General features: G+C 43.5%; 1 protein-coding gene across 1 annotated transcript; it reads right to left on the bottom strand.

Annotated features, from left to right (window-relative positions):
* Nucleotides 1-844: 844 nt before the first annotated feature.
* On the bottom strand, nucleotides 845-12,885 carry Cfap20 (cilia and flagella associated protein 20). Its single transcript, XM_076838321.2, has 6 exons — nucleotides 12,551-12,885; nucleotides 3,730-3,809; nucleotides 2,935-3,046; nucleotides 2,142-2,330; nucleotides 1,683-1,793; nucleotides 845-1,212 (listed from the first exon to the last, which is right to left on the bottom strand). The coding sequence occupies exons 1-6, from the start codon at nucleotides 12,632-12,634 to the stop codon at nucleotides 1,207-1,209; spliced, it is 582 nt and encodes a 193-aa protein (XP_076694436.1). The 5' UTR covers nucleotides 12,635-12,885; the 3' UTR covers nucleotides 845-1,206.
* Nucleotides 12,886-14,485: the final 1,600 nt, after the last annotated feature.

Consider the following 14,485-nt stretch of genomic DNA (forward strand, 5'->3'; position numbering starts at 1 on the left):
ATAAAAAAATATGAGTGAAAATACAGAATCCCTCCAGCTAAGAGGTTATCATTGTGCCTGTCCCATGTCCTTCAGGATCATCTAGGCTCATCTACACTCTCTTCGGTGTCTCCAAATTGCTTTTCTCCCAAGAACATCACATTCCGCAGAATTACATTATATAAAAGTGCGTAACTCTTATGAATTTAACTATTTGTGCCTAAGCACTGGGTTCAATCCTCAGCACCACAAAAATAAACAAAGATACTGTGTGTTCATTTACAACTAAATGAATTTAAAAAAAAAATAGGAAAAAACCCCAAATTACAGAATCAGGGTGGCAAGTTTCATCTGAAAATCGGGAAATGGTGATCCATTCCAATGGGAGGAATACTAGATCATTTCAAGAAACATGTAGGCCTCTGAGATGATGCTGTCCATAGTATTTTTTTTTTAATTTTTTTTTTAATTGTCAATGAACCTTTATTTATTGATACATGGTGCTGAGAAGCGAACCCAGTGCCTCACACATGCTAGGTAAGTGCTCTGCCACTGAGCCACGACCACCCCCGCCCCTCCGAGTATTAAGAGCAATGTGGACTACGTCGTTTTGTCTTGAACTCAGTTGAAGACCCAAATCCTCGTAGGATGATTCCACTGTTTGTTTTTTTCACTTATTTTGAGAGTTGTCCCAACTCAGTGAACACTTGTTCTAAGCACTCCAATGAGAGATATGTCCTGGCCTGAAATGGCTCCATTTTCATCACAAAAGAAAGGAACATCGCCATTTAAAAAAAGGCAAACAAGGAGGAAATTTACAAACCAAGAATAAAACATTTTATTCATTTCCAGATTATGAGTATTACACCACATATACATATGTTTAGATAATATATAAAACAGAGAATAAACTGTAGGAAGAAATATTGGTCTGAAATTGCCATTAGGACATCTTTAACTCTGTAAGTTCATGGTAAAAGTATCTCCCCACACACTGGGGCAGACAGCAGGAGAAGCGCCAGCAGTCGTGTGTCACTCAGCGCTGCTGATCCCCCAGTGGACTTACAGTGCAATCAATGATGGAGTTAATGCATGGTCACTGGTGTCCACAACAAGCTAACCATAGCCCAATGAATTAATATAAATGGTTTCGCAATTGTCCTCCAGATAGTTTCCTTTTAAAACCAAGAATCGTGTCCAGGGTCTATCCCTTGAGTTGCATTCCAGTTATTGCTGAAGGAAAAAAAAAAGTAGAAAAAAAGCATCAGTTCAAGTTATTAGAAAACAGACAATCAATGCCACCAGTCTACCTTTGGTGACACCTGAGTGGACACTGGCAGTGGAGGTGAACCCACATCTGCAGCAAGCAGGCACCTAAGCACCCACCGTTGCATTAGGGAGAGCCAATTGACTGCTGGGGATTTGGGGCTGATAAAGAGGTTCAGGTGGAGGATATTCTTCAAAGAAGGCCATAAGCAGGAAGCAGCAGGACACCCCTCGAGAGGGGCAGGGTCACTGGTGGAGGTGGAGACTGCAGTAACAGAACCGTGCTGACTCAGAGCTGATGTTAGAAGGAGACCTAAGAGCTTGCGTTCCGATGGCTCCCCAAATCTTCCCTGAGGCAGGCCCCGCAGCTGAACCAGACCAGAACTCTCTGCAGGCCGAGGTTCCTGACCCAGCTGACTGTCTGTAAGGTGCCTTACCTTGGCCTTGTTCTGAACTGGGAGGTACAGTTTGAACTCTGCTGGCAGCTCATCTTCAGAGTAGAGCCTGTCTGAGAAGTAAACCCGTCGGATGCGACAGTTTGCATGGATCTGTGGGGCAAGACCCATTTGGGCAGGTGAAACACGCGTTCCTCTTTTCCGGATTCTCCTAGAGGCCCTCTCATGGCACTATCAAAACTTCATCTCTTTGGCATCCCTTCAGCTTGGCTGAGGGGTAGATTTGAGCAACACAGGTATTTTGTTTGCGGAACTTACCCTTGTAATAGTGGACTTCTGAGTATTTCCAGAACCTTTTTGAGACCAAAGCCCTTGGACAGTGACTTGGGAATTTTATCCAGAAACCCCCACTCTTCTGCCCTATGGGCCAAAAGCCATCACCGGACACAGCACATGTCCCACACCCCCGGCTGGCAGCTCCATCGGTGAGAGGCACTCTACCTGTACTCTTAAGGTCTCGATGTAATTCGTGCCATACGCTCGCCGGGTGAAGTCAGATAAGTTGAATTGAATCTGGTTCCAGCCATCATCCAGCCGCATGGGCATGGTACAGATGAAGGGTTTGACCCGGGTAGTACTCTGGTAGTTACTTGCCCGAAACCGCCGACGCACATTCTTGTCATCTAGTACCTAAGAAACGCAGAGAAGGATGGTGTCAATTGGCAGGATCAAACAACCTTGTGAAGACAAGGACCTGAGCTCCTATGGCCCAGTTTCCCAAGGGTAAAATCCAGAAGAAAATAAACAGACTAGACACAGGTCACACCACAGACCACCGATGGCCAGGAAGTACCAAGTTTATGCTGTTTGTTGCCAAGTCAACAGCAGCTTCTTGTGACATGAGACACACTCGGCATGCTCTCAAACTATAGAGTGAGTTAATAAACTTTCTTCCCTTTGAAAAATCAAAAATAGTAAAACAGAGAAGAACTCAGTATTAAATAATTACTCCCCAAAGGACACTATGCTAATCTTTTAAGTTTTAAAATCTCTGTAGCTATTGATTAGAGCTTCTAGTAGTTTACTGTTTCTTTAACAAACTGGAATTAAATTAATTAAATTGATTATTAACACCAAATTTATATCATAATAATAAAGGTTGCATTGTGCTTGTAGTAGAGGCAGGAGAATACATGAAAAGGGATAATACTTTGATAGGGTCAGTTTCTCCTAAAGTTGAAAGGATCTGTCTTTGGTATAGCCAACAGTGGACACATTCATGTGCACAACTCACCTGTACTTCAAAGGTAAAATATTTCTTCAGGTTTTTGATAATCATGACAAGGAAAGGAAGTTTAATCCCCAGTGTCTTCTTAGGGTCTGCAGGACATGTGATATATGTGGTACTGTAGAAAGGAAATACCAATAAACCACTTTGTGCTATGCACAACGACACACGGTTCTCGAGGAAAAACTGGAAAGTAGATCTAAAAGATTCAGGTAAAGCATCCAAGGAATCCCTTGACCCTTCAGCCAGCCGATGCTTTAAAAACTGCCAGACTCAGAAACAAAAGCTTAACACAAGACTACACACCAACAATAAAATGTCTGAAAAGCCAAGCCAGACCAGCGGAACGCAGGAAGTCCCACCAGTGAGTAAGACTTCAATTCTGGTCCAAGAGAACTACGAAATGACAGAACATCACAATTAAGACCACTGTGGCACTGGCCACGTTGGCCACCCAGTGGACAGCCAGTACAACTCCTCCCAGAATCTGGTTAATACTAGTAATGTACCTAAGACTTACTTTGTGCTTACTATGTGCTAAGCATGGTTCCGAGTGCTTTATGCATATTCACTTATTTAATCCTCACAATAACCCTGTGAGGAACATGTACAGTCATCATTCCCATTTTACAAATGAGGAAACTACAGCCTGGGAGGTTAAGCAACTCCCCAGGGTAAGCTCTGAGTGGCAGCCTGGAGTCGCACCAGGCAGGCTGGCTCTGCAGTCAGTGCCAGTAACCTCGATGGTGCGCTGCTTCCTTGCTATAACATGCCTCTGGGAGAACATAGCAGGCCACCTACCTGACATTTGTCCCTTCAATCTCTAGCACCAAGGACTGGATGTCATTATCAGTGATTCTTTTGATGTGGCCATTCCGTACCTTCAAGGAAAAAAATTAGATTAGTTATGTACAGAAATATTTGGCAACAACCTTTTAAAGATTTTAAGAAACCATTTAAGGAAAACCGCAGTTGCCCAAGGGACATAATACAAAAGTTTGTGAGACAGTATGTCAAGCCTTCCTATACCAAGGAAGCCACACTACTGCCCCTATACAGGGTCCCGTCAACTACCACAAGCAGCCCAGGTAGCTTGGCAATCTGAATGTCAGGATAAGAAACAAACTCAATTTATATACAGCTACCCTTTACCAAGTGTCTGTTCTGTACTAGGAATGTTCACATAGGTATTTTCTTAACCCTCACAGCAATGACAAAAATCAGAAGGCAGGTAGTACGATATTCATTTTACAAACGTGAACACTGGCACCCAGGAACTGCAAATGACAGGTCCTAAGTAGGAGACTCAGGATTTACTGGACCTTTCACGGCCCCATATACTTCTTTGGTAAAAAAAGGTCCATGAAATGCTGGGCATCACCTAGAAAGGAAGATGGCAACTAAACAGTGAGAGTATGACTGCCCTGGGCTTGCTGTCACTTCCTTATCTGTTTTTCCTTCATTTTTATACTTATAATATGAATTCAAGTCCTATCTGGGTCACACACAGATGCTGAACATGCTGCACTGTCAGCCCACGGCGACCTCTGTTTTCCTGGCTCATGTTTTCTAGACTACCAATTTAGCACTTCATCAGATATTTGCTGTACTGTTTGTGCACATGATATGGATTACTTCTCTCGCAATACTTGGGAATGAACAATCATCTTCAAATATTAAATGTTTAAGCACCTAATACACACAGAGCAGAGCAGTGCTGAATGTTCTAACACACGGAAAAGATCAACCAGATTTAGAACAGGATACATCAGAAAGAAATGTGATCTTCTTTTCCGCCAGGTCTTTTTCGGTGAAAATGGCTGTGGTGGGCTGTAATATTCAATGCCTCAATCACACTGACTGACGCTCCCCTTATTCACTAATCAGCCTTCTGATTACAATTTCTTCCACTAATTTGTATAAGGGGAGAGAACGCAGCGCTGAATCTGACAGTTGCATTTTCTACATAGATAATTAACATGACATTCTGTTTTAGACACCAGTTTCTATGAGCTCTGTTACTGGTTTTGATCCACTCACGGTGTGCTTGCTGTTCCATGGGTGACACCTGATACCAATACTCACACTTTTTCCCATAACTGCAACTGAGAAAGAATAAAGCTCAGGGCTGGGATTGTGGCTCAGTGGCAGAGCGCTTGCCTAGCATGTATGAGGCACTGGGTTCAATCCTTAGCACCACATTAAAAAAAAAATAAATAAAATAAAGGTATCGTGTCCATCTACAACTAAAAGTAAATATTAAAAAAGAATAAAGCTCAGGCAAGAGCAGGGACCAAGCATCAAGCATTGTCCATCTTCCATAGTGCCCAGTACTACGCTAGGCATAAACTAAGCATTCAAATATGTGCTGACTTCTGGAATTTGTCACCCCAAGAGTTGGCACATGTGAATAGGTTCAAGGAGAGTTTTAGACATTCCTGGATAACATACCCAGTGTGACTACCAGACGAAGCTGGAGGTCCTGGGGAGTTTCCCCAAGCCCACGAGCTGCTAGCACGAAGAATGCCTTCCCACCAAACACCCTTTGGAGCATTATCAGAGATGGAATGCTGAGCTCCGTGGTCCCAATCTCTGCCAATGTAGCATTTCTTGGGTTCTCAAGACACAAACGTCACATTGAAATGCTTTTCAAACAAAGCTGGTGACATTCAGTGCCCTCCTGCTTTGAATTCTGGGCCTCTTTCCAAGGAGATTAGGAGCACAAAGGCTTGAGTCTGCAGAACATGCCCACACTGCCCACCTCGTTCCCCAAGCAGATGCTCCCACCAGAGTGGCAATATTACTCCTGTGTTTTCTGTGGAAAGTTGGGCAGACTGTTGGTGAAGGAGGAATTAATCAAAAGCTTATTTCCAAATGATTGGATGCGGCCCCACTGATAAAAGCTGGCAGTATCCCAGTAAAATGCAAACACCAATTTTATAACATTCCACTAAATTATTCTCAATAATATAAACACTCTTTCTGAAAAAGGTACATACTGTAAAGATCAAATAAATGGTTAAATTAAAGACTTAAGAAGTAGATAGATACTGAAAGCTATCAAAGCTAGAAGGCAACAGGTTGCTATTTATCCAACATTGTTTTAAAGTGTGGCCTCAAACCTAAAATCCCCAAAGCTTTTGAGGCAGAGTCAACAAGAGGCCTCCCTCAGCTGCGGAAAGACAGAAAGACCAGCCAGATCTCGCAGGTAGGAAACGTTAGGGAATCTGCCTTTTCCCCATCTCCAAGTTTGAAGCAGATGACTTCACTGGATACTCCAGAAAACCTGACCTATTCAGGTCTTCACAGACCAAAAAAAAAAAAAAAAGAAAAAAGAAAAAGCCTTACACTGCATGCAGAAGCCAACTGGCAAAGCCAGAATAGACTGCAGTATTCCTCCGCTTCTGCCCACCCCAGAGGCAAGTTGGACTTTCAATAGCCTTCTAAAGAGGTTTCTTGCAGCACTAAAATGACCACACTCACCAAATTAACTCTCAGAGAATGAATTAATACATCCTGAAAAAATAAGACAACCCAGAGATAAAGACAGCTTTGTTGAAGGACTGTGCATTAGGCTCTCTAGAGTTTGTTTGTTTTTGGCAGGTGGGTAGGGGGATTGAATCAGGGGCACTAACCACTGAGCCACATCCCCAGCACTGAGTTGCTTAGCACCTCACTTTTGTTGAGGCTGGCTTTGAACTCGAGATCCTCCTGTTTCAGCCTCCAGAGCCACTGGGATTATAGGCATGTGCCATGGTGCCCGGCAAGAGTTTTTGTTTTTGTTCTGACACTGGGGTTTAAATCCAGGGCCTCGCACATGCTATGCAAGCTCTATACCACTGAGTTACACTCCCTTGTCACTGTATTTGTTAAAATTTGAGACAGGGGCCCCGCTAAGTAGCCCAGGCCATCCTCAAACGTGTGATCCTCCTGCCTCAGCCTTCCGGGTAGTCTCTAGAGTTTTAACTGGCTGCTGATGAGACAAATTAAATAGTGCTTTGCCCAAGGAGAAAATTCAGCTCCCACAACAAGTATTCCCACATCACCAGCTTCTCAGGATCTGCAACCAAACTGAGTTGATTTGTCAAGAATTATGATTTTTGTCCTTTTTAGAGTTGAAAGGGCTCCCAGTGCAAATTCCCTGGAAGAAGAGTGGGCTGGAGGTGATGAATCAGGGATAGCACTAGGCGGGGAACTTCCCTGAGCCTCTTCTCAGGCTCTAAAGCCAGGAGCAGGGGGAAAACTGAGGGCACAATCTGAGGCGAGGCCTCCAACTACCCTGGCAATCTGGTAGCCCCCCTCCTCAGACCTGCTGCTTATACACTCGCACAATGAGCTGCATGTCCTCAGAAAGCAGCGACTTCCTTCCTTCAGCTCCTTCCAGTTCGGAGGTCACTGGCAGGCCTGGCTTTAGGTGAAGGTAAACAAGCTGCTCAGCTCTGCTCAGCTCTGCTCACAGAGGAAGAGGGTTTTATTTTGACCTCCCTCTCTCATCATAAATAGCAATTACTTTTGACTTGTCAATTCGTTTTCATTCATGACACTTTCTCATTATCAAAGTGTGATCTCCAAGTGTTCTATTCCTCAACAAAACACAGTCACGCACACAATTACAGATAATCTTATTTTTGTTTTTGTTTTTTTTTTTTTTTTTTGGTGCTGGGGATTGAACCCAGGGACTTGTGCATGTAAGGCAAGCACTCTATCAACTGAGCTATATCCCCAGCCTGATAATCTTATTTTTATTTCATGAACGCCTTCCTCCTGCCCCTTGCCCAGGGACTCTCTAGAGCCTCAGAACCCAGGCTGCCTCTCAGCCTCCAGGCACCAAGACGGAACAAACCTTCAAGCCCATTTACAGTCACTCCCAGGCTTTCCATGGTTGCTGCAGCAACTAATAGAGAACAGTGATTTTTCTCTCAGTCTAAGCCCCAGGGAGGAGGTCAAGCTGAGGGGGAAAAATACTACGGGAGAGGGAGGAAGCTGGCCAGTGCTCTTCATCTACAGAGTGTTTTAAAAATAACACAGAAGCCATATCCATTCCCTTCCCCTGCCCCCACTTTCATTTTTCTGGCTCCACCCACTCATCGTGGCAGGCAGCTGAACCCTCAGCCATCTGGCATCCTCGTCTTAATGACACATGTTCCAGTTTACATTAAGCCATTAGAGCTGTCCTTTCTGCAGTGAAGTGTCTGCCCTGGGTTAGGGGCCGGCTCCAAGTCAGAAAACAGGCAGAGGGAGCCCTCTGGGGGGAGAACCGGGCACAGCTCTGACTGCACACCACAGCGGGGGCCTTCAGGCTCCCAGGGCCATCCTCTCTTCTGCTGTGCTTTACAGTTCTGGGCACATTCAAATAACTCCTTAGTTAATATAAGGGCAATCATGTACCTTGAAAGGGCAAGGGTAACCAAAACCTGTGCACTCATCCAATCACAGTAAAAGGTATTACTCAGAATAATGAAGAACCCAAACTGACTGACCTGGGAAAGCAAAGGTCACTGTACCACCTTCATATCCAAATGCATGCAATCCTGCTACTGGAAATTGCATCAATTTAACATGCACTAACAAGGTTTGCTAAAACTTAGGGTACAGGAACTTTTTTCTGAAGGACTGTGTTCACTTTTAAAATTAGGAACTAGGAATAGGAATCTAACACAATCCAGTAATAACATCAACAAAAAAAAATGGATTCTAATAGTTAGTTTTGGAATAGGGTAGAAACAACAGCAGCTGACAGAAAGGAAGACAGAACAGCAATCATGACTTAATCTCATGTCAGGGACATTGAGGATATTACTAGCGAAGACTGAAAATTGTATAATGTCTTACACAGGCGTGAGCGAGAACAGAACTTCCAGGTACTCGCCTTAAAAGACAGAAGTAATATTTACATTAAACATAACATTCCTTTTAATAAACAAACAATAACAACAAAACGAATTTCTTCTCAGCTCTTGGTTTGAAAACTTACAATGACAGCTATCAGAAAACTCAGTGTAGCCACATCTCAAGCTAATTTCAAGAGTGATGAGAAGAAAATCCTATGAGTAGATGAACTAAACTAATTTAGCCCACAGGGTCAAGGAAGGCCTCTGAGAGCCTGCCTTTGAACTATGGCCTGAGGACTAATGAACAGGTAGGGGGATGAGCAGGGACTAGCAACTGCAAAAGCTTCAGGTGGAAGGGAGCAGGACTTTCTTCATTCTGTAGAAGGATACTGCCAAGAGGGAGAACAGGAAAGGTGAGCCTGAAGAACTAGTGAAGCAGGCGCCAGACCATGGGCTGCGCGGCCTTACAGTCGCATTAAGGGTTTTAGACCAGGAAAGCCATAATGCAATGTCTAAATTACTCTAATTTCACATGTCTGGTTTTGCTGTGCTCCAATTCCTAGGCATCTGAATGCTGGACTGTTATAAATTTTTTATTATTTTAGTCTTAAGCAAACTACTCAGCTCCCTGCCATTTTAAATTCTGTAAGCCATAACTTAAGTACTAACCATTGCTAAGCATTTTACACATCTTCATTTAATCTTTCTAGCTGTATAGTACAGTTAGGATGTAATCCAAGGTGTATGGCTGTACCCTAGCACTGGGGTTTCTTCCTTTGAAGGAACTTGCAGTCCAGTGGGAAATAAAAATAGATAGGAAACTGCTATATGTGTTATACTGAGCTACAGAAGTATGTACTAGATTTAACTTGTCCATGACAATAATGTTTAAGACAGGAAAGGTGAGATGGGACAGGAGGGGGAGGGGCTGAGTTTCAAAGTCTTGGTTAAATCCCAGCTGTTACATTTATGAGCAAGATATACTAACAAAAGCAAAGTTCACAAAGTCGCCAGTACTGTGAGGATGGCATTAGCTTCTCATCTTTATAAAGACATACAGAACCTAAATAGGGGCCAGGTCTAATTTTTCAAGTTAATTCTTACTAGAAGCTAAAAAGAAGCCCACTTTTTATAAGATCAAAAAAGAAAAGAGTAAACATTTGTGAAACAAAAATAATAACTAAAAATAGGCATGGCAGTCAATATGTACCTATTAGCCAAGGTCAGAGTCACGTCTAGATAAATGTGGACAGCACTATTTGCCCCTATCAAACTCTGCCCTTCTTACACCTTTGCCTTATTCCCTAGGAGCAGGGAAAATGTTTTCTTTAATTCTGTATTTTCTCAAGTATACACAATGTCACTTAGATGTTGCAATAAATCTTTGATAAGTATATCAATTCCCAGTGTTTCCCTGACTAGAATGGATTCCCAACACTTTGAGAACTTTATAATATAGCAAGAAAAAAGCACCAATACAAAAAGCCTGTGGATATGACCCCAAACTTTCCCCTTTTCTCCCTCTTCTGCCCTTGCCCCAGGGAGGCAAAAACAAAAAAACAAAAAACACCCTCCCTTAAATTCTTTTGAATTTAGTCCAAATAATTCAATCAATACACAATCAACTTTTGCTTTTGTGAGGATTTTGCCTAAAATGAGTATTCTTCTAAAGGTTTTGTCAGAATGTCTGTTTAATTTACTCCATGTAACCTTGCCAATGAATCTAATGTTTTCACATGTGTTTATGTCATTAGGGTACCATCCGACCTCTAGTGGCGTTGTTAAGGGACACAGTGCACCATGGTTACTTTGCTTTTATGTTCTGTGTGTAAACATGTTGACTAGTCAAAAAGTTTCATTTGAAAATAAAACACACACCACAGAAATCAAGTCTGTAAAGGTTAGAACATTAAACTGATAAAAGTTTCACCTAACAAAACTTCAATTCTTCCAGTCAGCAAATGGACCTGCTCTGAAAACCTATCCTCCTAGGTCAAGTCCCATTCTCTATTCCAATAGCCTTATACTGACACAATTGTTATCATTTGGTTTCCGCGTTCATCTGGCACACAAGGTTGTTCTATGTCTTATTTATTTATTTTTGGTACTGGGGACTGAACCCAGGGATGCTTTACCACTTAGCCACATCCCCAGGTATTTTTTACTATGAGACAGGGTCTCCCTAGGTTGCTGAGGCTGGCTTGAACTTGTGATCCTCTGCTTCAGCCTCTTGAGTCATGCAATCAAAGCACAGCGCCTGGCCCTTTCCAAGTCTTCTAATGGCCTATAACTGAGCCAAGTGACAATACTATGAAGCCATCTCCCTTACAAAGCCTCCAGGTAATACTCCAGGTTCTCTTTGTGGAGGTGCAATAGAGTTTATGTTGCTTTATTCCATCGTAAACAAAACCATAGAACTGAAAACCTCAGTAACAGAAGAAAAGTTAAAGGACAGCTTTCCTACATAACACTCTTGGAATTAGCTCTGGCTTGTGGATAGAATCATCTGAAAGAGAAATGTTGGTAGATTTGTTCATATATGCAAAGGCCCAACCTCATTATATTCAGAACTTTCAGCTACATTATGCAAACGATGCTACGAACAAGCATCCCTTAAAGCAGATCTCAGAACACAGAATTGCTTAGAGATGTCAGGCAGAAGGTTGTCCATGTTCTAACCCAACCTCTATTTGAACCAAAGCTCTCAGCTGATAAGGGAAGATGTTATGAGATGAAACACAAAATCCCTGATTTCCTTACCAATTAACTCTGCTTATTTATACCATCCCACTTGCACCTACATAAAAACACCATTCAGCATATCAACTCTCTCCACGCATTCCGGAGAGGGCAATTTAAGGATATTTCCTAAAGCCCTTGGCTTCTCCAATAGAATGCCTACCTTAATTTATATTAAAAAATTGGTACAAGGCTGTGGCTGTAGCTGTGGCTCAATAGTAGCACACTTGCTTGGCATGTGTGACACTGGGTTCAATTCTCAGCACCACATATAAATAAATAAAATAAATAAAGGTCAACAACTAAAAAAAAAAAAAATTGAAAAAAACTGGTTCAGCTGACTGACTGCCTGGGAATTGTGAGAAATGAAACACCAAATGCAGGCTGACTCACAGCTAGATCTTAATATCTCCAAAAAGTGGACAGGGTCATCATCTCCTGGGATTAGTGAAAATATCATGCAGTGGATACCTGAATGAAAGCAATGAAGCTTGCACTTGGCTGACTTTATTCATCCAGGCAAGACTTTGATGGTCATCCTCTTTGCTCCAGCTTTCCATAGGACCCCGAGCTACAGTGAATGTGGAGGAGTGCGAAAGGTGGCCAAGTACCAGTTTGTTTGGGATCAGAGAGGAAAGGAGCAATGGAATGAAACCCGAATCGCTGGCCTGTCCCGTGGGGTTCCTTTATAAGGGTGTCCAGAACAAAGGTTCTCTGTCTAGTGACAGAAGTGCCTGGTACAAACTAGGGCATCAGTAAACATCTGGGGAGTCCGTAAACGTAAGTCCTTCTCATCTGTGCCGTCCCAAAGCTTCCTCATATAACTTGATGCATTCCATGCTGTGACATCAACCCCACTGCATGACCACGTCTTAAGCACGCTCGCCCACATGCACCCCCTCCCGCGCTCCACGCCAAGTTGGAGACAGGGTACAACAGCGGCCTCCTGCTCCATCCAGGCCCCAACTCGACACAACTACTGCCCGCTCCAGTCCCGGGACGATGGGGTGCAGCCTCTGCACCCCGTGCCGCCGCTACCCCTCGCTCCTGACCTTCTTGTCCCAGATCTGCAGAGGTTTGCTGCCGATGCTGTAGAGGATGGAGAGGAAGCCACTCTGGAACGTGTTTTTGAACATTTCGCCGGCGGCCTGCTCCGCAGCCGACCCGGAGCCGGCCTAGGCCCGGGAGATGTAAGTGGCAAAAGCAAAGCAGGGGCCGGCCCAGGACAAGACGGGGACGCTGAATTTCGATCTCCGGACCTGCAGCCACCGACGGCCCAACTCGGACGCGGGACTCTAGGTCTGCTAGTGTCAGCTCCCAGAAGGCCACCTGGAGCCAGAAACCACAGCAACTGCCGCCGGCCGCCTCTTTCCCAGCCTTAAATGGAGGCGGAGGGCCGCCCTCAGCTTGGAATGGATCCCTCCGCGCACTTGAGCCCGCCCCCCGGGAGCTCAAGGCCCAGTCCCGCCACGGAGAAAGCAACTTCCGGTTCCTTTCACTCGTAAGCCCCGCCCCGGTTCCGCCCCTCGTGAGAAGAACTCTGTTGCTAAGGAACTATTTTCCCCATCGAAGTCCCGGATTTGCTACCAGGTAGCGGAAGGAGACAGACGATTACGGCACGTGTTGTTAGTGACGACGTGGTGTCAAGGGAACAAGGCGGGAGTGAAGCGAGGGTGCGTGATGGCCAGGCTCCGCCCCCTAGAGAGTAAGGTGGAGTGACAGGGACCAAAGGAAAGGAGCGAGGCTAAAAGGTTTTCTAACCATACTGATCCGTGTCCTATGAGTGCCAAATAAATGCTTGTTGGCTGAGTTCAGGATAAAGTTAAAGCGAGCTACCTGACATGAACGCTAGCTGTCATAAGCGCTTTATACACATTATGGCCTTAAATTATGAACAGGGTCACTCTGAATGGGATGTAGTCAAAGCAATACTCTGAGGAAAATGTATTGCCTTAAAATGCATTGATTAAAAACCCAAAAGGCCTGAACATTAAGATAGCAGCAGATATTAATAAAATTAATCAAAATAAAGTTGAATTGATTTGAGTTGATTTTTTTTAAAGCCTCAATGTCTAGAACATAAAATAAGTTATGATAGTTCACGTGTGGAAGGAAATTCCAAATGTTCGAGACAACAATCAGTCACTGAGAATCTACTAAATGTCATATTATATGCTTAGGCCTGTACTGGGTATTATGGCTGACAGATGTTAGCAAAAAGATTTTAATTGCTAAAAAGATTTTAGCAATTTTTTATTGTTATAGCAGTAAATTGAGCATTTACTATGTGTTAGGCACTTTTTAAATGCACTGACTTGTATTAACCCATGTAATCCTCACATCAATCCCTTGAATAACTCAGCCAGAATTTTTAGACACAAGAGGGAAAATATGAATTTTTTTGCATGGGGATTGAACCCAGGAGTGTTTCATCACTGAGCCACACCTCCAGCCCCTTTTATTTTTTATTGTGAGGCAGGGTCTCACTAAGTTGCTTAGAGCCTTGATAAATTGCTGAGGTTGGCCTCAAGTTTGTAATTCTCCTGACTCAGCCTCCTGAATGACTGGGATTAGAGGCATGCATCACTGTGCCCAGATAAAGTATGAATCTTTTGTGGAGCACGGGAATGGGTACTGAGATTTAACTCAGGGACACTCAACCTCTGAGCCACATCCCAAACCCTATTTTTGTTTATCTTGAGACAGGGTCTCACTGAGTTGCTGAACACCTCACTGTTACTGAGGCTGGCTTCGAACTCCTGATTGTCTTGTCTCAGCCTCCCCAGCTGCTGGGATTATAGGCATGCACCACTGGGGCTGCTGAAGTATAAATCTTATTACAGTATAAAGGTAAAACTTTTAATATGAAGCTATTATTTTTCAATAATTTCTGGAGCCTGTATACTTTAGGGTACTGGGATTTAACTTGATTGTTTTTAAAGAGTTATTGAAAATACTTTTTATTGTTAAGTTATTCATGAAAATGA

This window comes from Callospermophilus lateralis, chromosome 18, assembly GCF_048772815.1.
Source record: "Callospermophilus lateralis isolate mCalLat2 chromosome 18, mCalLat2.hap1, whole genome shotgun sequence".
Classification (NCBI taxonomy): domain Eukaryota; kingdom Metazoa; phylum Chordata; class Mammalia; order Rodentia; family Sciuridae; genus Callospermophilus; species Callospermophilus lateralis.